This window comes from Leucoraja erinacea, chromosome 25 (genome assembly GCF_028641065.1).
Source record: "Leucoraja erinacea ecotype New England chromosome 25, Leri_hhj_1, whole genome shotgun sequence".
NCBI classification, from domain to species: Eukaryota; Metazoa; Chordata; class Chondrichthyes; order Rajiformes; family Rajidae; genus Leucoraja; species Leucoraja erinaceus.
Genome location: NC_073401.1, coordinates 466,763 through 487,694, shown reverse-complemented (window position 1 = coordinate 487,694; position 20,932 = coordinate 466,763). Strand labels below are relative to the sequence as shown.

The window sequence follows — 20,932 nt, the reverse complement described above, 5'->3', positions numbered from 1 at the left end:
CAAAACCCTTCTTCTTGACAAAGTATATATTGGTTTTGGAGGCAGATTCACAAGGTGAATATCAAAAGAGGAAAGGGGCGTTCTACATGAGCACCAAAGGAAATTAGATCTTTGGTGACTGAAAACATGATTTAATGAAACATCTAATAGTCTGAATGGGATGGCAAATGCTAAGATGTTTCCAAGAGTGGAAGAGTCTCAAATGAGGCCACATGGTTATAAGATTGAGGGGCAGGGGAACAATAATTTAATAGTGGGGTGCATATGAACACCTTTTCACACGGGGTGGTGAATCTCCAGAACTGTGGTGATTAGATCATTGAGAGTATTTAAAGAGTTGGTTGGTTATTGAAAGATCTGTAATTGAAGGCAATGAAGGAGGCATTGAGGCCATGATCATATTGAAGCGGGGGCAGGATTGAGAGGCCGTGGCCTTCATCTGATCCTATTCTCTTCTTATTATATTTTCATTACAAAGAACATAGAACAGAGTGCAGCACAGGAATGGGACCATCGGCCCACAATGCTTATGCAAAAAATGATGGCAAGTTAGGACACAAAGTGCTGGAAAAACTCAGCAGGTCAGGCAGCATCTCTGGAGAACATGAATCTGCATGACCTGCTCAGTTACTACTGTTGTTTTGTGTATCAATCAGCATCTGCAGTTCTTTGTTTCTATATGATGCTGTTAAACTGATCTCATCTGCCCTTACATAATCCATATTCCTCTCTTCCCTGCACGTCCATATTACAAAGCCTCTCAAACACCACTATCATATCTACCTATCATATAACGTATATAACATCAGGAGAATTATGATACATTCAGCACATCCTGATATTTACATTATTGAAATATCCTTAATCAGATATTTTAAAATGTCTCCAATATATTACTCCGCCTCACAGATCACTTTGCAGGTCCATGCACCTCTTCCCCATCTCTCGAATCACCAATTGAGAGACACACAATCTTGTCCCAATGCAAAGTTGTGCATCTCTCTTGGGATCATCCCCGACAAATATTCTCCATCTATACTTGAAGCACATTCATCTCATTCTTACCCTCCATCCAGAAGAGAGCATAAAACTGAGTGATATGTACAGTAGAGAACATATTGACTGGTTGAATCATGGGCTGGTTCAACAATGTGAACGTCTAGGAGCGGATAAATACTGCAAAAAGTTGTGACCACTGCCCAGTCCATCATCGGCTCTGACCTCCCCACCATCGAAGGGATTGATCGGACTCACTGCCTCAAACAGGCAGCCAGCATCATCAGAAACCTACAGCACTCTGGCATTGCACTCATTTCACCCCTGCCATCGGGAAGCAGGTACAGGAGCCTGAAAACTGTAACGTCCAGGATCAGGAACAGCTTCTTTCCCTCAGCCATCAGAATATTAAACACTACAACCTCAAATAAGCTCTAAACTTCAATAGACTATTATTATTATTATTATTATTATTATTATTATTATTATTATTATTATTATTATTCTACTATTGTTTGTTTTTTGAGTAGGTGTGTGTATATACATATACGTGTGTGTGTACTTGTGAGTATGTGTATATACATACACACTCTGAACTTTTTCTCTCTCGTTTATCATATTATTTACAGTATACTATGTTTACATATTCTGTTGTGCTGCAACAAGTAAGAATGTCATTGTTCTATCTGGGACATGACAATAAAACATTTGACTCTTGACTTGATGAGAGTGAATCAGAGGTGTTCACCTCACCTACTTACAGGCTGTGGCAATAACTTGTGCTGAGGTACATGCTCGTGAGAAATGGAGTCACGGCCTCATTGTTACCTGGTGAGGTCCCAGTGCCATTCAGATATGCTGAATACAATGCTTAAGCACACAAACCAACAACACCAAATGATTAATGTCCATGTGTATGATGCCACCTTTAAGCATCCTTACCTTGGCAGCTGTAATTCAAGCTATTTATCTCACAGGGTCTTCAGATATCTAGAAAAATAAATATTTGCAAAGCAGTGGATCTAGGCCTGTCTTACAGCAGACTGGATCCAGGAAGACAGAGAGTTGAGCAGAGGTGGCTGGTGCAGAAGAGAGTGCAGTGCGAGGCTGCACGGGACAAGGCATGACCTTGCTCAGGGATGCTGCAGCTCAGGGACTGCTGATGTGCAGGAATCTCCAGGAGCAACAGAAAACACCAGGTGTGGATGCCCCACCCCTTGCCCACCGCACGTGCTCACACAGTGATTGGAGGAATACAGCAGAGTCACACAGCGTAGAAATAGCCCCTTGGCCCACAGAGGCTGGGCCAACCATCAAGCCTCCATTTTACACTAATCCTGCGCTAATCTCATTTTACTTTCCACAATTAATGTTAGCTGTTCATAGAACATCAAACAGTCCAGCACAGGAACCGGCCCTTTGTCCATAAAGTCTGTGCCAAACATGAATCCGACAAACTCCCTTCTGCCTGCACATAATCCATATACCTCCATTCCCTGCATATCCATATGCTTATCCTAAAGCCTCTTAAACACCACTATTGTATCTATCTCCACTACCACCACTGGCAGTGTGTTACAGGCACCCATCTCCTCTGTGTAAAGATCTTGGTCCACACACCTCCTTTAAACTTTGCCCCTCTCACCTTAAAGCTATGCCCTCCAATATTTGATATTTTCATCCTGGGATAAGGGTTCTGCTGCCTCCCATATCTGTATCTCTCATAATTTATCAGGTCTCCCCTCAATCTCCAGCGTTCCAGAGAAAACAATCCAAGGCTGTCTAATCTCTCCTTGTAGCTATTACCCTCAAATCCAAGCCCCCATAACCTTGTTGTAATGGGGTGAACGGAACTGCTCACAATATTCCAAATGGGGTCGAACCAAAGTTTCAAAGCTGAATTATGACTTTCTGACTTATGCTCAATGCCTCAACTAATGCAGGCAAGCATACTATATGCCTGCATTGTTAATCCATCTGTTAGTATTGCCACTTTCAGGGAGTTATGGACTTGGATCCCAAGATCCCTCTGTTCGGGATCGTAATACTCAGAGAAGATTTAATAGAATCAACAACTGCAGTCAATAGTAGATACTGTGCTAATCAATGGAAGTCATCATGAAAGCTAAGAGAGGCCAACTTGTGGCATGGTTGCCCTTTGAAGCATTTGGCTCATTAAATCATCCTTCATTACAATATTGCCTAATCTACTCGTGAAGTATTTCAGTTCATAGAGTGTAATGGATAGCTGGGAGCAATTCCAAGGCAGCAATCTTATAAATGGCATCATTAACAATGAGAGCAATGATTATGCACTTTATGTATTTCATCTAAACCGCAAACTCTGGTGCCAGCTCGGGAATCATTTTGTCCTTTCACGTTAGGGACCACCTGAACTGCAAGAGAGAGATCAGTTCAACACCATCTTTTGAAGGGAAGTTAGGGAAGGGCAATACCTGTTGGGCTCATCACCAATATCCTATGCAATCGCCACGTTTCAGTGGCCATCACTCAATATAAATTAATGCGGGGTGGATATCTCTCATTCACTCATATCTCTGATTCATTCAGTCTTGGGAGAAGTTTCACGTAAAGACAACCTGCCCTATGTCCAACAGATACCATCCTCACAACAAACTTTGATCCTGAACCTTTTCACATTCCTAGCTCACATTTACACATCCACCAACCTGGTCATCTATTTGACTGTAATTAGCAAATGAATGGTAATGTCATGCTAGATTTTAGGCTAAGGCACTCGTCTCCAATTTGTTTAATTGCACCCACATTGTTGAGAAGTGGAAGGCATGAATTGATTAGACCCCTTCATAGTTGTGAACTCATTCAGCATGCTTGCAGCTCAGTTCTTCTGAAAGTTTCTAGAACAGCAGCATACATTGTCGATAATGGAATCGGACATAAATATACAGGTCTGAGGAAGGGTGAGCAACACATGGAACAAATTTCCAGTGCCAGGCGCTATAAAGGAAACTTTCAGGGTTTAGTTCAAGTTCCTGGTATGTGCAGTGATTGTGGTTATTGTTTTCATGTGAAATTAATATACATACAAAGAAACAAAAAGGAGCAATTGAACACAGTGATTGCCCTGACAAGCTTGCCCTGGTGAAATAGGTCTGTGGATTAATATAACCACATTTCGGAAAAAAATCCTACATTTAGATTTTTTGCCATCGTGACTCGATTTAATTATTTCAGAAATTAACAAGTTCTGATACATGCGTAGGAAGGAACTGCAGATGCAGGTTTAAACTGAAGATAGACACAAAATGCTGGAGTAACTCAGCAGTTACTCAAGGGTCTGAAGAAGGGTCTAGACCCGAAACGTCACCTATTCCTTCTCTCCAGAGATGCTGCCTGCGTTACTCCAGCATTTTGTAGCATCTTAGGTTCTGGTACATGTCAGAAATCAATCATTGTCCTGGAACATTGATCCAGCCTAACACAAGTTCCCTTTTCACTTTCAAACAATTCGTAAAACGGAGATATGTTCTGCCTCAATGATAGGTCAGTGGCGTGAAATGGCCACTTTGTTCATCTTCCTAAAATGTGACAGATCTACGGTGTATTTCTGTCATTTTCAGGCTTTCAACAGCTATAGTACTTGCATCTGAAATACCATTGTGTGAGTATGCTGCTTTTACAGATGTGCTTTGCCAAGTATAATCCTGTTAGTGATAATGAGGAATAATAGCCATTCTTAATGCTCTGTCATTGGCTTGACTCAAATAGCTGTATTCCTCTGATGTCAGAAAGTGAGGGTAAAAAGCCTGACTCTAAAATCTGAGAGTGTAATTTAAGTTCACACTTCTGTCTCTGGCTAAGGGAAAGTTACCAGTAACAGAAAAAAACTCACTTGTTCTTTGAGATTCACAAGGATGTTGTGATGGTGATGTGATGATACAAATGAATAATGGTAATTGAGGATTTGGGCATCCATTTAATGCAGAGTGCACTCTAGATGACAGATATCTGTCCATTTTGAATACAGTAACTGATAGTAGAATCTGGGATATCGCAATGCCAATCGAGAATCTGATGCCCACAATGATGGATACATAACATGTAAGAAGGAACTGCAGATGCTGGTTTACATCAAAGACAGACACAAAGTGCTAGATTAACTCAGCGGATCAGGCAGTATCTCCGGAGAAAAGGAATAGGTAACATTTTGGTTCAAGACCCTTCATCAGTTGTCACCTATTCCTTTTCTCCAGAGATTCATTATTTGGCGAATAGTAAAGGGCTTGGATAGAGTGAATGTGGAGAGGATGTTTCCATGAGCGGAAGAGTGTAGGACCAGAGGTCATAGCCTCAGAATTAAGGGACATTCCTTTAGGAAGTAGATTAGGAGGAATGTCTTTACTCAGAGGGTGGTGAATCTGTGGAATTCATTGCCATAGAAGGCTGTGGAGGCCAAGTCAATAGATATTTTTTAAGGCAGAGATAGATAGATCCTTGATTAATACAGTGTCAGAGGTTATGGGGAGAAGGCAGGAGAATGGGTTTAAGAGGGAAAGATAGATCAGCCATGATTGAATAGTGGAGTAGACTTTGTGGGCAAATGGTCTAATTTTGCTCCATTAACTTATGCTGCCTAACCCGCTGAGTTAGTCCAGCATTTTGTGTCTATCAGGGGATACGTAACCTCTAATCACATTCAGGTGTCATCAGGATATCCAATGGGAATACTCTTCACTTACTGGATGAGTGCAGCATGGTATTGGTTTTGATATTGGCACTGGTTTGTTATCACACGTACCAAGAGATAGTGAAACTATTTTTGTTTGGCATTCTATCCAGATAAAAACATCCAGACGTGGCCACAATCAGAAAACATTCAAAAGTGGTTCAATGAGAAAGGATACACAGTGTGAAATAAAATGTTACAGTTACAGATAAAGTGCAGATAAAAAAAGTGCAAGGTTGAAGACGAGCATCAACAACTAGCAAAATCCTTCACACAATCAGGGGCAAAGCAGTCAGTTTGACAGGTACTAACAAATATCCTAAAGATTTATTCCACTTCACTAGTGGGCAAAGTCTAGAGGGCTATGGGCCAAATTGAGGCATATGGGCCTCCCCTCCCCCACACACCCCCTTCCCCCCACACCCCCTACCCCCACATCCCCTATTCCCATACACCCCTCCCTTCCCCCGCACTCCCCCCCCCCCCCCCCTCCCCCCCCCTCCCCATTGTGTTAGGGGAACAGGTGAGTGGTGGAATATTGCGTTGGGGAATGAGTTGCTTTGGGGAGGACCAGGCCTCCCATGTGACAGGGACCCACTTAGTCTAGTGTATTTATAAAATCTTTTGGGAGTTTCCATGTCAACAACTTTCACCGCCCGACCCTCATTGATCACCCTCGTCACCTCCTCAACAAACTCGATTGAGTTATTAAAACATGACCAGCTGTTTACAAAGCCATGCTGATTGTCCCAAACTAGTCCATTCTCTTTCAAATGGGAGTAAATCTTAACCTGAAGAATCCTCTCCAATGGTGTCCCTTCCAGTATTATGAGGCTCACTGGCCCATAACTCCCCCAATACTCTCTACTTCCCATCTTAAATGGAGGAACAACACTAGCTACTCTCCAGTTCTCCAGAACCTTGCTTGTGGCTAGAGAAGACGCAAAGATCTCCATGAAGGCTCCAGCAATCACTCTTGCCTCTCTCAATAACTTGGCTTAAATTCCATCAGGTCCTGGGAAAGTTATTCACCATAATGCTCTTCAAGAACCCCACTTCCTCCTTCTTAATCTCAAACTGCCCTTGGATATTAGTCTTCTCCACACTTGATCTCACTCCATGTCCTCCATATCCGTCACCTGGTGGTGTTCCTATGTATCTACTGCCTTTGTCTCTCGTGGTGGTAGAATGTATGTGAGCAGTGTGGGCAAATTCCCACAGTGGACTGTGTTCCTGCTGCAATGAACAGCCACTGTCATGGTCATAGAGCCATATCGCACAGAAATATGTGCATCCAAGTTGGAACACTGGGCTGGTCCAACAAACCTCAATTTGGCCCATAGCCCTCTAGACATTGCCCACCAGTGAAGTGGAATAAATCTTTAGGATATTTGTTAGTACCAGTCAAACTGACTGCTTTGCCCTTGATTGTGTGAAGGATTTTGATAGTTGTTGATGCTCGTCTTCAACCTTGCACTTGTTTTATCTGCACATTTTCTGTAACTGTAACATTATATTTCACACTCTGTATCCTTTCTCTTTGAACCACTTTTGTATGTTTTCTGATTGTAATCATGTCTGGATGTTTTTATCTGGATAAAATGCCAAACAAAAATAGTTTCACTATATCTTGGTACGTGTGCTAATAAACCAGTGCCAATATCAAAACCAATACCATGCTGCACTCATCCAGTAAGTGAAGAGTATTCCCATTGGATATCCTGATGACACCTGAACGCGATTAGAGGTTATGTATCTCCTGATAGACACAAAATGCTGGAGTAACTCAGCGGGTTAGGCAACATAATTCATGTTGGTCGGCATGGGTAAGTTGGGCCTGTACCATCTACCACTACCTGCGGGTACTCTGGCAACTGTTGTGATGGAAGGACAATATTCAGGCTGGGTGCCTGTAACTACGGTTCTGAGCTGGGCCTGCACTTGTTCGTTATATATATAAATGATTTGGACGTAAACATAGATGGGTTGGTTAGTAAATTTGCAGATGACACCAAGATAGCTAGGGTCGCAGATTATGTGGAAGGCTATCAACTACCAAAGCACACAGCGCATATCATTCAACAACAGAAATGGGCAGAAATACGGCAGATGGAGTTTAAACCGGGCAATTGTGAGGTGTTGCACTTTGAGAGGTCAAGTAAGGGGAAAATATACAGACAATGGCAGGATCCTTAGCGGACTTGGTGTACAGAGAGATCATGGGGACCAAATCCCAAACTCCCTGAAAGTGGCAACACGAGGAGAATGCGTGATAAAGGAGGTGTGTGGTATGCCTGGTTTCATATGTCCGGGTACTGAGTATATGTTTACGTTTTAGAGATACAGCGCGGAAACAGGCTCTTCGGCCCAACGAGCCCACACATACAAGGAACAATTTTTACATGTATACCAAGCCAATTAACCTACAAATTTGTACGTCTTTAGAGTGTGGGAGGAAACCAAAGATCTCGGAGAAAACCCACGCAGGCCACGCGGCACCTGTAGTCAGGATCAAACTCGAATCCTCGCGTTGTAAGGCAGTACCTCTACCGCCACGCCACCATATAAGAGTCAGGAAGTCATGATGCAGCTGGATAGGACTATGGCTGGACAGTATTTGGCGTATGGTCTTCAGTTCTGGTTGCCCCATTAAAGGAAGGATGGGGAGGTTTTGGAAAGGGTGCAGTGGAGGATTACCAGAATTATACCTGGATTAGGGGGTACTTGCTCTAGGGAGAGTTTGGGCAGATTTGGATACTTTTGTCTGGAATGCCTAGGGTTGTGGGGAGACCTGATGGAAATATATAAAATTATGAGTGGCATAGACAGGTGGGACAGTCAGAATATTTTGTCCTAAGGATGGAAAAATCAACTACTAGAGGGCTTAGCTTTGAGAAGGGCAAAGTTAAAGGAGGGTTGTTAGTGCCTGGAATGCACACAGGGGTGAATTGAATTGAATTGAGTATATTTTATTAGCCAAATATACAAATATTAGCCAAAAAATTCCATACAAGGAATTTGCCGTGGTGCTTTGCTCACAAGTAACAACACGATACACGGTAGGCAATTAAACATAAAACATTATAATTTAAACAAGTGAAGAATGAAATAAAATACCAGAGCAAAATGAGGCTACAGATTTTTGGCTGTTGAATAGAGCTACAGCTCATGGAAAAAAATCTGTTTTTATGTCTGGCTGTGGCGGCTTTGACAGTCGTTCCAGAGGAAGTGATTCAAAGAGTGGTTGAAACAGATACATTAGAGGCATGTAAGACATGTGGATACTCGGGGAAAGGAGGGATGTGGGGTATGTGCAGATAGGTAAGTGCTAGTCTTGGCATCATGTTCAGCACTGACATAGTGGGTCGAACGGCCGGTTCTTGTGCTGTACTGTTCTATGTTCTACCACTGCCTGCAGGTACTCTGACAAATGATTCTGCTTGGAAATAAGTTGCTGTTTCTTCCTTATTTCTTCTTCTAATCCAAGGACACACCTTCCCCAACAGGACCTTTACAAGAGAGACTGCAGCCAATTCAAGGAGGTTCACCACCACATTCTCAAGCATGTTCAGAGATAGGTAATCAAAGCTGGCTTTGTCACTGATGCTCTGAAACTGAAAATGAATATAAGAATGATCTGGAAGATAAGGATCCAGACTGGTCTTTGAAGGGAATATACTTGGAATGGTTTTTCAATCCAGTGATGCACCTCTCTCCCCACTAGGCCAAAAACACCTCCCTATACTATTTATCTAGTAGACACATCTCATAATTTCTCAATTTAATTTGAACTCTCCAAGTCCTGGTCAGCCAGAATTTGCAAATGTTCTGTAATTTGTTATTAGTTAGAAGAGTCTTGGTGTCATACAACATGGAAACAGACCCTATGGCCCAACTTGCCCATGCCGACATTGGCCTCTCATGATTTTGTACACCTCTATAATATCACCCCTCATCCTCCAGCACTCCAAGAAATAAAGGCTCAACCTCTCCCTGCAGAACAGACCTCGATTCTTAGCAACATCCTCCTAATTCTTGTCTATGCCCTTTCCAGCTTGTCAACATCTTTCCTATAACATGGTGACCAAAACTGAAAACCGTACTCTAAATGTCTTATAAATTACAATACAGTTAATGGTTATAACATTGTTTGTAAATCCTGTTACAGGCCAACAAAATCAGCTGCAGATCAATGATAAAGCTCCTTTGTAAATAGATAATTATCACATTCACTTAAAATTCACAGAAAGCTGGGAGAGACTTTCATTCACCACTCCTGGTTTGGGTTTAGGTGCGGCTAACTTCCCTGTAAGCTGCTGATGTCCCAGCACATGGATATTAATCAGTGCAATGTAAATTGTTTGCCCTCTCTGACAATGATTGGATGAGAATGTACAAGGCACGATTAGTAAGTTTGCAAATAAAAATACAATAGGTGGCATCGAACGCACCCTTTCCATTAATAAACCATTTGAAATGGAACATTAGCAGACACAAATGTAGACCTAGCAAAACAAATTGTAAATGTAGGCTTCACAACTGCACCTATTTTGTATTAGCCTGCTTTCAGCAATCAAACTCAGGCAATGAACACAGGGTGTGTGTGAGGGTGTGAGTCAGTGTGTGTGTGAGAGTGTGTGTGAGAGTGTGTGTGACAGTGTGTGTGACAGTGTGTGTGACAGTGTGAGTCAGTGTGTGTGAGTCTGTCGATGTGTGTGAGAGTGTATGTTTGAGGGTGTGTGTGCGTGTGCGTGTGAGTGTGAGGGTGTGTGTGAGGGTGTATGTTTGAGGGTGTGTGTGTGGGTGTGGGTGAGGGTGTGTGTGAGAGTGTGTGAGAGGGTGTGTGAGAGGGTGTGTGTGAGGCTGTGTGAGAGGGTGTATGTGAGGGTGTGTGTTAGGGTGTGCGTCAGTGTGTGTGTAAGGGTGTGTGTCAGTGTGCGTAAGGGTGTGTGTAAGGGTGTGTTAGGGTGTGTGTAAGGGTGTGTGAGGGTGTGTGTCAGTGTGTGTGAGGGTGTGTGTCAGTGTGTGTTAGGGTGTGTGTAAGGGTGTGTGTCAGTGTGTGTGAGGGTGTGTGTCAGTGTGTGTTAGGGTGTGTGTGAGGGTGTGTGAGGGTGTGTGTCAGTGTGTGTGAGGGTGTGTGTCAGTGTGTGTTAGGGTGTGTGTAAGGGTGTGTGTCAGTGTGTGTGAGGGTGTGTGTCAGTGTGCGTAAGGGTGTGTGTCAGTGTGTGTTAGGGTGTGTGTAAGGGTGTGTGAGGGTGTGTGTAAGTGGTGTGAGGGTGTGTGTCAGTGTGTGTGAGGGTGTGTGTCAGTGTGTGTTAGGGTGTGTGTAAGGGTGTGTGTCAGTGTGTGTGAGGGTGTGTGTCAGTGTGTGTTAGGGTGTGTGTAAGGGTGTGTTAGGGTGTGTGTCAATGTGCGTAAGGGTGTGTGTCAGTGTGTGTTAGGGTGTGTGTAAGGGTGTGTGTCAGTGTGTGTGAGGGTGTGTGTCAGTGTGTGTAAGGGTGTGTGAGGGTGTGTGTCAGTGTGTGCAAGGGTGTGTGAGGGTGTGTGTAAGGATGTGTGTCAGTGTGTGTGAGAGTGTGTGTCAGTGTGTGTGTGAGAGTGTGTGTCAGTGTGTGTGTAAGGGTGTGTGTCAGTGTGTGTGTAAGGGTGTGTGTCAGTGTGTGTGTTAGGGTGTGTGTGTCAGTGTGTGTGTGTCAGTGTGTGTGTCAGTGAAGCGGCAACAACACCCGGAGTGAGCGGAAACCCGGAAACTTGGCGATGTCCGAGGAGCGTTACCCTCTCCCCACCCCCGCCCGTCTCTTCAGGCATTGACCAGTGGGGTGCAGCAAGGCTCGGTGCTGGGACCCCAGTTATTTACAATATATATTAATGATTTAGACGAGGGAATTAAATGTGACTTCTCCAAGTTTGCGGATGACACAAAGCTGGGTGGAGGTGTGAGCTACGAGGTGGATGCTATGAAGCTGCACGGTGATTTGGATAGGTTGTGTGAGTGGGCAGTATAATGTGGATAAATGTGAGGTTATCCACTTTGGTGGCAAGAACAGGAAGGCAGATTATTATTTGAATGGTGTCAGATTAGGAAAAGGGGCGATGCATTGAGACTTGGGTGTACTGGTACATCAGTCACTGAAAGTAATCATGCAGGTACAGCAGTGAAGAAAGCGAATGGCATGTTGGTCTTCATTGCGAGAGGATTTGTGTTTAGGAGCATATTGACTAATGCTGGCTGGCTCCATGCTGGTTCGAAGGGACGAATGGCCTACTCCTGCACTTATTTTTCTATGTTTCTAACATTTCTAACATTTAAAATATATCTGGACAAGTACACGGACTGGAAAGGTTGAGAGGGATATGGGCCAGATGTGGGCAAATGGGACTAGATTGAATGGAGCATCATAGTCAGCATGCATGTGTTGGGTGTAAGGGCCATTTTCTGTGCTGTATTTCTGATAACTCTTTGAATCAAACATTAGTTACATCATGTTTTAAACAACTTCTATGTTATGTGGCAACTAAATCTGTGTTATTTCTGGAACAAATGACTGGGGTTTCCTTAATGGTAGTGGTGGGTGCATGGTACAAGCTGCCAGAGGTACTAGTTGAGGCTGGGACTATCCCAGCATTTAACAAACTAGATGGGTACATGGATAGGACAGGTTTGGAGGGATATGGACCAAGCACAACAGGTGGAACTAGTGTAGTGTAATGGAACATGTTGGCTGGTGTGAGCAAGTTGGGCCAAAGGGCCTGTTTCCACACTGTATGACTCTATGCTGTCTAGGTGTGGTGTGAGCTGTACACTTGAATATGGTTATTACTGTAGACCTAATTCTGTTGCTGGTAATGTCCATTTGGTTCAGACACTTGGGGTGTGAGCTCCACCACCATCCAATCCACCACAACAGGAAGCGTCCACAGTGAGATGGAAGAGCTGCTCAACTCTGTTCAACACTGCCTACTCAAGAGAAGACTGAAGATCTTGTGGCACTTTACTGGGTCCTTGCCCCCCCCCCCCCCCCCCCCCATTGATGTGTGCTGGGTTGTCAAGGAATGATCACCAAATCTGCCTGTCCAGTATCAACAATTGGTTTGGATCGACTGTTTTAACAGGATGAATAAATAATATTACCGCAGACATATAATTGCCTTGTTTGCAATTGGCATTCGTGCTTGGCTAATATCCCAACATTCCCCTTCCTGAATCCAAATTGTTTGCGATATAAGTAAAGATATCGAATGTTATTATGCCATTGAACCAGAGTTTTCATCGGGTCACTGACAACAGAGGGTTAAATAAAAAGAAACTGGTTCTTTTTTATTTATGTGTGTGGTGTGTAGTCAATAATGGCTATCTGGCAACAATTACAAGGCTCTGGTCTAATTGAAGGGTGCAATGACATGACATATTTCCTGAGCAAAACTTGAATAGTGTATAATCATTCTCTGAAGCCACAAGATTGCATGACTGCTTTGAAATCACTGCAGGTGATGGTGTTTTTTCTCCCCCTCTCTCCCAAGTTGTTTCCACTCAACAATAGTTGTGTCTAGTGCCAGCCAGCGGCTATCGCAATTAAAGCCCAATGCATTTGCACGTTGAATCACGGAAATACATTGTTCACATCGAAACATTATTTGGCACCAGCATTTACTGTTCAATTCTGTTTCCTTCTTGAAGGTCCTTCTGGACATTCTTGAAGGTCGGATGCAAGTGACAAGTCGTTTGGCTGGGTATCGAGTTGTAATATACAGTATGTACCATACACAGAGAACAACACGAATCTCCTTCCCAGGAACGGCTCTGGGTTCCGCCCGCTTCAAGTTTCCTCACACTGACATCACTTTTAAATGGAGATTATTTTAAAACTCATCTCAAGTTCCCATGGCAGGATTTAAACGCAATAGTTCCTCTATTTTTAATCCACTCAAGGTTTACGGCGCTGCTCCAACAGGAGCAAAGGGACCGGGTCTGGATCAACACGTGTTACACACACACTCCAATAAATAATGGCCACTCCCGTCCGACAGCATGTAAACAAAATCACATATTTAAATATTACTGTTTGGATCATTCCAAATTACACCGGCATGTTTCTCAGTTTGTTAAGGAATTTGTTTTTACAATTGTCACCTCATACCCCGAGTTCTTTTAATGGACGTTATAGTGTGATCACCTCTGGAGTAACAGTGGCGGGACAGGCAGCGTCTCTGGAAGTGTGGAATATCTTCTGAAGAAGGGTCTCAAACCGAAACGAAACGTCACCCATTCCTTCTCTCCAGAGATGCTGCCTGCCCCGCTGAGTTACTTCAGCTTATTGTGTCTATCTTCGGTTTAAACCAGCACCTGCAGTCCATTCCTACACTGAAGCAACAATAACGCATCTAATATAGTCCGCCACCCCAAATATAGTCCTTGTTCCCAAACCCGTGGGCTTCGCCGCTCTGCTGCTCCGCACGTCAGCATCGCCTGTCTGCCCGTCCCCGCAGCTGGGACGTGGGGAGTGAGCAACGCCGAGCTCCCGTGTCTCTCACAACATGCACCGCGCAGCCAGCGTCGCCAATCCGTCTTTCAGAGCAGGGACCTTCCTGACTAAACTTCCACCCTTCCCCGTCACCCCCCGCCCAAGACTCGAACATTATCTACGATGACCGAGACACGGGACTGCAAATGCTGGGATCTTCAGCTAAACACAGATAGATGCTGGAAACATAGACAACAGGTGCAGGAGTCGGCCATTCGGCCCTTTGAGCCAGCACCGCCATTCAATATGATCATGGCTGATCATCCAAAATCAGTACCCCGTTCCTGCTTTCCCCCCCATATCCCTTGATTCCGTTAGCCCGAAGAGCTAAATCTAACTCCCTCTTGAAAACGTCTAGTGAATTGGCCTTCCTGTAGGAAGCCGGCGGGTCAGGGAAGAGACAGGCTACGTTTCGAGGCTGCTCTTCAGAATGAGTGGCCACGACCAGAATTCCCAGCATCAGCAGTTTAGTTGACGTGCCCCATATCAGGCTGTCTCCTGAAGTAACGGGACTGGCTGCGAGTTCATATGGGAATTCTAAAGGATTTCCAGACACCCACGCTTCGCTGTATGCTGAGAGCGGCCGGCATGGACAGTGTGTGGCGGGGCTGCGGTGACTAAAGAGCGCGTCAGGGAACAGATTTGACGCTGTAATACGCGAGCCCCTGCATATGTTTGCCCGCAGATGGTGGCATTCAGTGTCTGTCAGCCCCGCTGACGATCAATGGGAAGCGGGGGTTTCTCAATCAAGCGTTAGCGCCACAATTGACAGCAAAATAAACTTTTCTTTCGTCTTTGATGAGACCAAGGCTGAGTACGTACTCCAGATTGTTCTACTTTTGTAGCGTGCGAGGTTCTTTAATTAGGACAAGAGAAGCACTGTATTTCCCGGGGCACATTCAACGCACGCAGCGCTTCAGCACTAAGTATTTGCACGCTTTCCCTTCACGATAAAAAGCAATAAAGAACTTCAAGATGTGAAACGGAGTTTCCAGGACACCCACCACACGGGAAATAGACACCAGATCGCGAGTCACCGCCGTCACCATAGGTCTAAACCAGATTCTGGCCGTCAGCTCAAATACACGCTGTGATATTTATTGTAACATATTGATCCTTTCATAATCTAACTGTAAACACAAGTGTGGTCAGGGATTGGAAGCCATCGTGTTGGTCGAGCGGGTTGTCAGTCAGTAAGAGTGGTGTCTTACTGTTCTAACAGCTATTCCAAGAGCTATAGCGGCTCTGAACCGGCCCTGCTGAGTGCCCCCCCCCCCGCCCCCCCCTGGACTGTCTCCCTCGGATGGTCACGACACACAGCTTACTTATTTATTGTACTTTTATTTTTCATCGGTTGGAGCTGCATACTAAACCTCGTTGCACTGACGTGTAATGACAATAAAATATATTATTATTATTATTATTATTATTATTATTATTATTATTATTATTATTCTTTATGGCAGCGGAGCTCTGACATGTTATGGATCAGACCCGAACCACATTATCCAGCCTCGGCAAGCTGCATGTTGCCAGCTTTTCCCGGATGTGTAGACTTGTCTCTGCCCGACCATGTGTAACTCTGCGTTGATCCATTTAATCTCCCGTACTGGCCGTCTGTCTGTCTGTCTGTCTGTCTGTCTGTCTGTCTGTCTGTCTGTCTGTCTGTCTGTCTGTCTGTCTGTCTGTCTGTCTGTCTGTCTGTGAGTCCTACCGTGCATTTAACAATCTATCCCCGCCATCCACGTAACTGTCTTCCACATTTCTAGCTAGCCCTTATTCAGCCGGCATATTTAACTTCATATATAGTTATCTCTCTATCTATATGCTTATGATAGACACAAAATGCTGGAGAAACTCAGCGGGACAGGTAGCATCTCTGGAGAGAAGGAACGGGTGATGTTTCGGGTCGAGACCCTTCTTCAGACCCTTATTCTCGACCCGAAACGTCACCCATTCCTTCTCTCCAGAGATGCCGCCGGCCTCGCTGAGTTACTCCAGCATGTTGTATCTTCGATTTAAACCAGCATCTGCAGTTCCTTTCTAAGCATACTATCTATATGCTTATCTGTTTGATAGTTTTTAATACATATATATTTACTTACTTGTTTATCTTTCCATTAAGGGACATGTTGCATATGTACATAACTATTTATACACGTACATTTATCGACTGCCCATTGTATCATGGAAATTGTATCTATCTGTGTACGACAACGCTACAACAAAGATCACCGTCTTTATCAAAGTTGCAAATGATGGAGCAAACTCTGCTGAAACTCTGAGACCGGCCAATTCTCTCCCCCTCATGAATGTTGATGTACACATTTAGCCCCCTCTCTCTCTCTCCCTCTCTCTCCCCCTCTCTCTCTCTCTCTGTCTCTCTCCCACGGAGCCGCCAGAGCAGCCACTTCTCCTCTGGAAAAGAATCACTGCACCAGGGTGGAATTTTAAAAGAAAATCTCGCTTTGCCTCGCGAAGTGACTCACCGGTGTTCAACTCTGCCCATCCGAGGGTGACTATGCATCCGAATCGCATGTAAAGGGCGAGCGCTTGTGCCCGGGACGGCATAGCTGAGGCGGAGACTGAGGGAGCGAGCGAGCTAACGCCGGGGCGAGCGGGGGCTGCAAGGGGCAGGCAGGTGGCTGCAGCGGCACAGGCAAGGCAGGCAGGCAGGTTGGTGCCTGGTGTCACCTCCCACACCTCTGATCCCTAACTCCAGCGGTACCCAGGGAGAGCCCGGGGAGAGGGAGGGAGGGAGGGAGGGAGGGAGCGGGCGGGAGGGATCCTATTACTGGCAACATGTGACAGGAAGCGTGGCTTTAAACCTGCTTGAAAAGACGGAGCCGCCAGCAGCGCTGCGCTGCAGGCACCGTCCGCACCTGGCAGCGACCGTCCTCTAAGGCTATTCTCTCACCACCCTACCCTGGGAATGAGGCCCAATCATACTGTCCACGCTCCCCCACTCCCTCAATAAAGTAGCAATATTTAGCGCCGTTTTGCAAGAAAATTAGATGTGTTTCAGGATAGGCACAAAATTGCTGGAGTAACTCAGCGGGATAGGCAGCATCTCTGGAGAGAAGGAATAGGTGACGTTTCGGGTCGAGTGTATGAATGTGTATAAGGATTGTCCGAGGAGGCAACGGTGTATTCTCCGAAGAGCAACTCATAAAATGCAAGGCAAGATCGCGTAAAGAATGAACTCAATGCGAATTGTAGTCAGAATCGGACATGACTTTAGAATTAAGGGACAGAAGTTTAGGGGTAAAATGAGGGGGAACTTCTTTACTCAGAGAGTGGTAACGGTGTGAAATGAGCTCCCAGTGGAAGTGGTGGAGGCAGGTTCGTTGGTATCATTTAAAAATAAATCGGATAGGCATATGGATGAGAAGGGAATGGAGGGTTATGGTATCAGTGCAGGCAGGTGGGACTAAGGGAAAATAATTGTTCGGCACGGACTTGTAGGACCGAGATGGCCTGTTTCCGTGCTGTAATTGTTATATGGTTATATGGTTAATCGTCCGAGAGAGGGGGCAGAGGTCTCCTGGTGTTACCTGATATGGTTATTGTGTATCCAAGCCCGGACCTCGGTTAAACGTCTGACAGAAACCCACGGGATCGGCGGAGATCTTCTGCTCATTGTCTTTGCGTGGGATTTAAACGCGGAAGTGGAAACGCTGCAATGGTCAAGGCCGGGGTCAAGGTCGGTGTAGCAACGAAACCAAACTCATTTTCTGGAGAATATTGTCGTACATTTAAGTTGCATTTCAGGTGCGTTTGGATATTTCATTTCAAGGATGGAGAGGTCTGTACGAGCAGATTCCTGGGAATACCATTGGCTGCCCTGTGGCCATTCCTGAGGATGCATTGCAAGAGACCAATTCAAAGATGCTAAGATCTATTATATCCCTATCTCCATGAAGCACAGAGAAATCCCACAGTTGATACTTTCTGCTTATACCTGATGCTGCATGAAATGCCCCAACACTAGGGCGGGTTGGGTTTGTAATTACATTTTAGTCAGATCTTCAGTTCATTGACCTCGCCCAATGATTCCCAGCTCACTACTTTCATATTCCAACCCATGAATGCAGCCAAGGAATGGGCAAAATTGTAAGCTCTATAGTTCTGCCTGCTTTAGTCATCCAGTTCATATATCAACCCGGGTACACAAAATTGCTGGAGAAACTCAGCGGGTGCAGCAGCATCTATGGAGCGGAGAAAATAGGTGATGTTTCGGGCCGAAACCGAACGTCGCCTATTTTCTTTGCTCCATAGATGCTGCTGCACCCGCTGAGTTTCTCCAGCAATTTTGTGTACCTTCGATCTTCCAGCATCTGCAGTTCCTACTTGAACACTCATATATCAACCCTCCTTGCTTGGCTTGGCATTATATATCCACTACTCCCCTGGTCTTCCTCAGCTTCTTCCTCACCCTGTGTACGATACAATACGATATGATAGAATTGTATTTATCCCAGCAGGGAACTTGGTCTGCCAACAGTCATACATTCATGTGTATAGAGCCGTGTGTATAGAGCCGTGTGTATAGAGCCGTGTGTATAGAGCCATGTGTATAGAGCCATGACAGTTCTTCTAACTTTCTTTAATTCTGGCCATTTCTCTTGGATCTTCTGGACCAATTAGTTAACATTATTATTTTGTGTCCTACATTTCCTTGACATTCCTCTCAGCCAACTCACCACTGCAAGTACTATCTTTTACCTTTATGTGTTCCCTCAAATGCAGAGGAATGGCACCCCCTTCCCAACCATAACAATGAAGCACATTATGAACATGCAGGTATATGTATATGTATATGTATATGTATATGTATATGTATATGTATATAACATGTACCCATTTAAAGATCTCCTCCAAATGTGATCACATTTAAATTCCAGTGCTTGCCCCTACTCAGATCAGGATGACTACATAGAGATTTATGTTCCACCATAAACTTATGCCTTCACTTTTTTTCCCCAAAATATCCTGCTCTATCTTCGAATTGCCGCAAATCAATTCTTTACCGATCTCCTCGTTACCCCTTCTCCAACACCAATACTCATGGCTACACAAACCTTTCCACTCATTTAACGGTATCCTCTCCAATGCTGATACACCGTGTGACATCACATTCCTCTTCTCAATCTGTAATTTAAATGTTCATTTTTCCACAAAGTTAGCTACTGAAAATCTATTGCAAAAGATAACATATACTCAGCAGATCTGAGAATGTCTAAAGCCTTGACACAAATTACTTCCTCGAACATCATCATTTAGTGCAGTCATCATCTCAATATCATCGTCAAATCAACATCATCTTTTCAGCACAATCCTTGTCCTGTCCCAAATGGTGAGTTAATCAAATCCATCAGATTAATTCCCACTTTAATGATCTGAAGAAGGGTCTCAACCCGAAACATCGCTTACTCCTTTTCTCCATAGATGCTGCCTCACCCGCTGAGTTTCTCCAGCATTTTTTGTCTACTTTTAATGGTGCTGAGAAACTTGCTTTGGAGGTTTCCTATTAGTCTAGCATTTTGGCATGTATACTTTACATCCTTGACACCTGTCTTTTCACATCATAGACTGTGACAGAGCTGCTGAAAACACATGATACTGTTGTAACAGCAGAAGCTCCATTGCATAGATTTCTCTAAAATCCTCCTCATCGCAAGTAATTGTTCAGAGGTACGGCATGGCCCACTGAGACCACATTGATCACATGTTCACACTTGTTCTATATTATCCCACGTTCTCATCCATTCCCCACACACTAGCTGCAATTATAGAGGCCAATTGGATTAGTTTTGTTTATTATTGTCACATGTACTGAGGTTCAGTTAAAAGCTTTAGTTTATGTGCTTTCCAGTCAAAGACAAAGCTCTACATGAGCACAATCAAGCCGAGTGCACAGATAAAGGATAACGGGTGCAGCATCTAGTGCAGGATTTAGCATTGAAGTCCGATTCAAGTTCAAAAGTCTTCAATGAGGTAGATGGGAGGTCAGGATCCACATCTAACTGATGAGCGGTCCGTTTAGCTGTAAAGAAACTATCCCTGAATCTAGAGGTTTGGTTTTGTTTAGTTTGGTTTAGAGATCTGCGTTTTCAGACTTATGTACCTCTTGCCTGATGGGAGAGGGGAAAGAGGGAGTGACCAGGGTGAGACTGGTCCTTGATTACTATGCTGGTCTTGTTGAGGTAGCGTGAAGTGTAGATGGAGTCAATGGAAAGAAGGCTGGTTTGTGTGATGGTCTGGACTAGGTCCACAACATGGCCTCACAGACAGAACGTGCAAAATCCACACACACATATCCTGAGATTGCAATTGAACCCGGGTCTGTGCAGCTGTAAGGCAGCAGATCTACCAGCTACGTCATTATGCCACCCAGTTGATTGAATTGAATGGACCTTCCACATTTAAAACTGGATAATTCTTCATGCAGCATCATTTCCATATCTGCTTTTATTCTCAAGCGAAACACAAAGTGCTGAGCGAATTCAGCAGGTCAGGCAACATCTGGGGAGGGAATACGCAGGTCAGGCAACATCTGGGGAGGGAATACGCAGGCAAGATTTGTGTGGGAACCTTTTATTGAAATACCAACCGGAAATGTTGTGTGTCCATTCCCTTCACAGATGCTGCCTGATCTGCTGAGTTCCTCCAGCACTTTGTGTTTTGTTCAAGGTTCCTCCCTCTG

The 20,932-nt window shown here is 44.5% G+C and overlaps 1 protein-coding gene across 4 annotated transcripts in view; it reads right to left on the bottom strand.

Annotated features, from left to right (window-relative positions):
* kremen1 (kringle containing transmembrane protein 1) overlaps window positions 1-16,968 on the bottom strand; it is a 335,721-nt gene extending 318,753 nt beyond the window's left edge. For all 4 annotated transcript variants that reach the window (XR_008725485.1, XR_008725487.1, XR_008725486.1 and 1 more), the window contains exon 1: window positions 16,716-16,968. Coding sequence is in view for 1 of the 4 variants with exons in the window: in XM_055655566.1 (XP_055511541.1) it covers window positions 16,716-16,797 (82 nt within the window). In the remaining 3 variants the exon portion in view is untranslated. The remainder of the gene's footprint in view (window positions 1-16,715) is intronic.
* Between the last annotated feature and the right edge of the window lie 3,964 nt (window positions 16,969-20,932).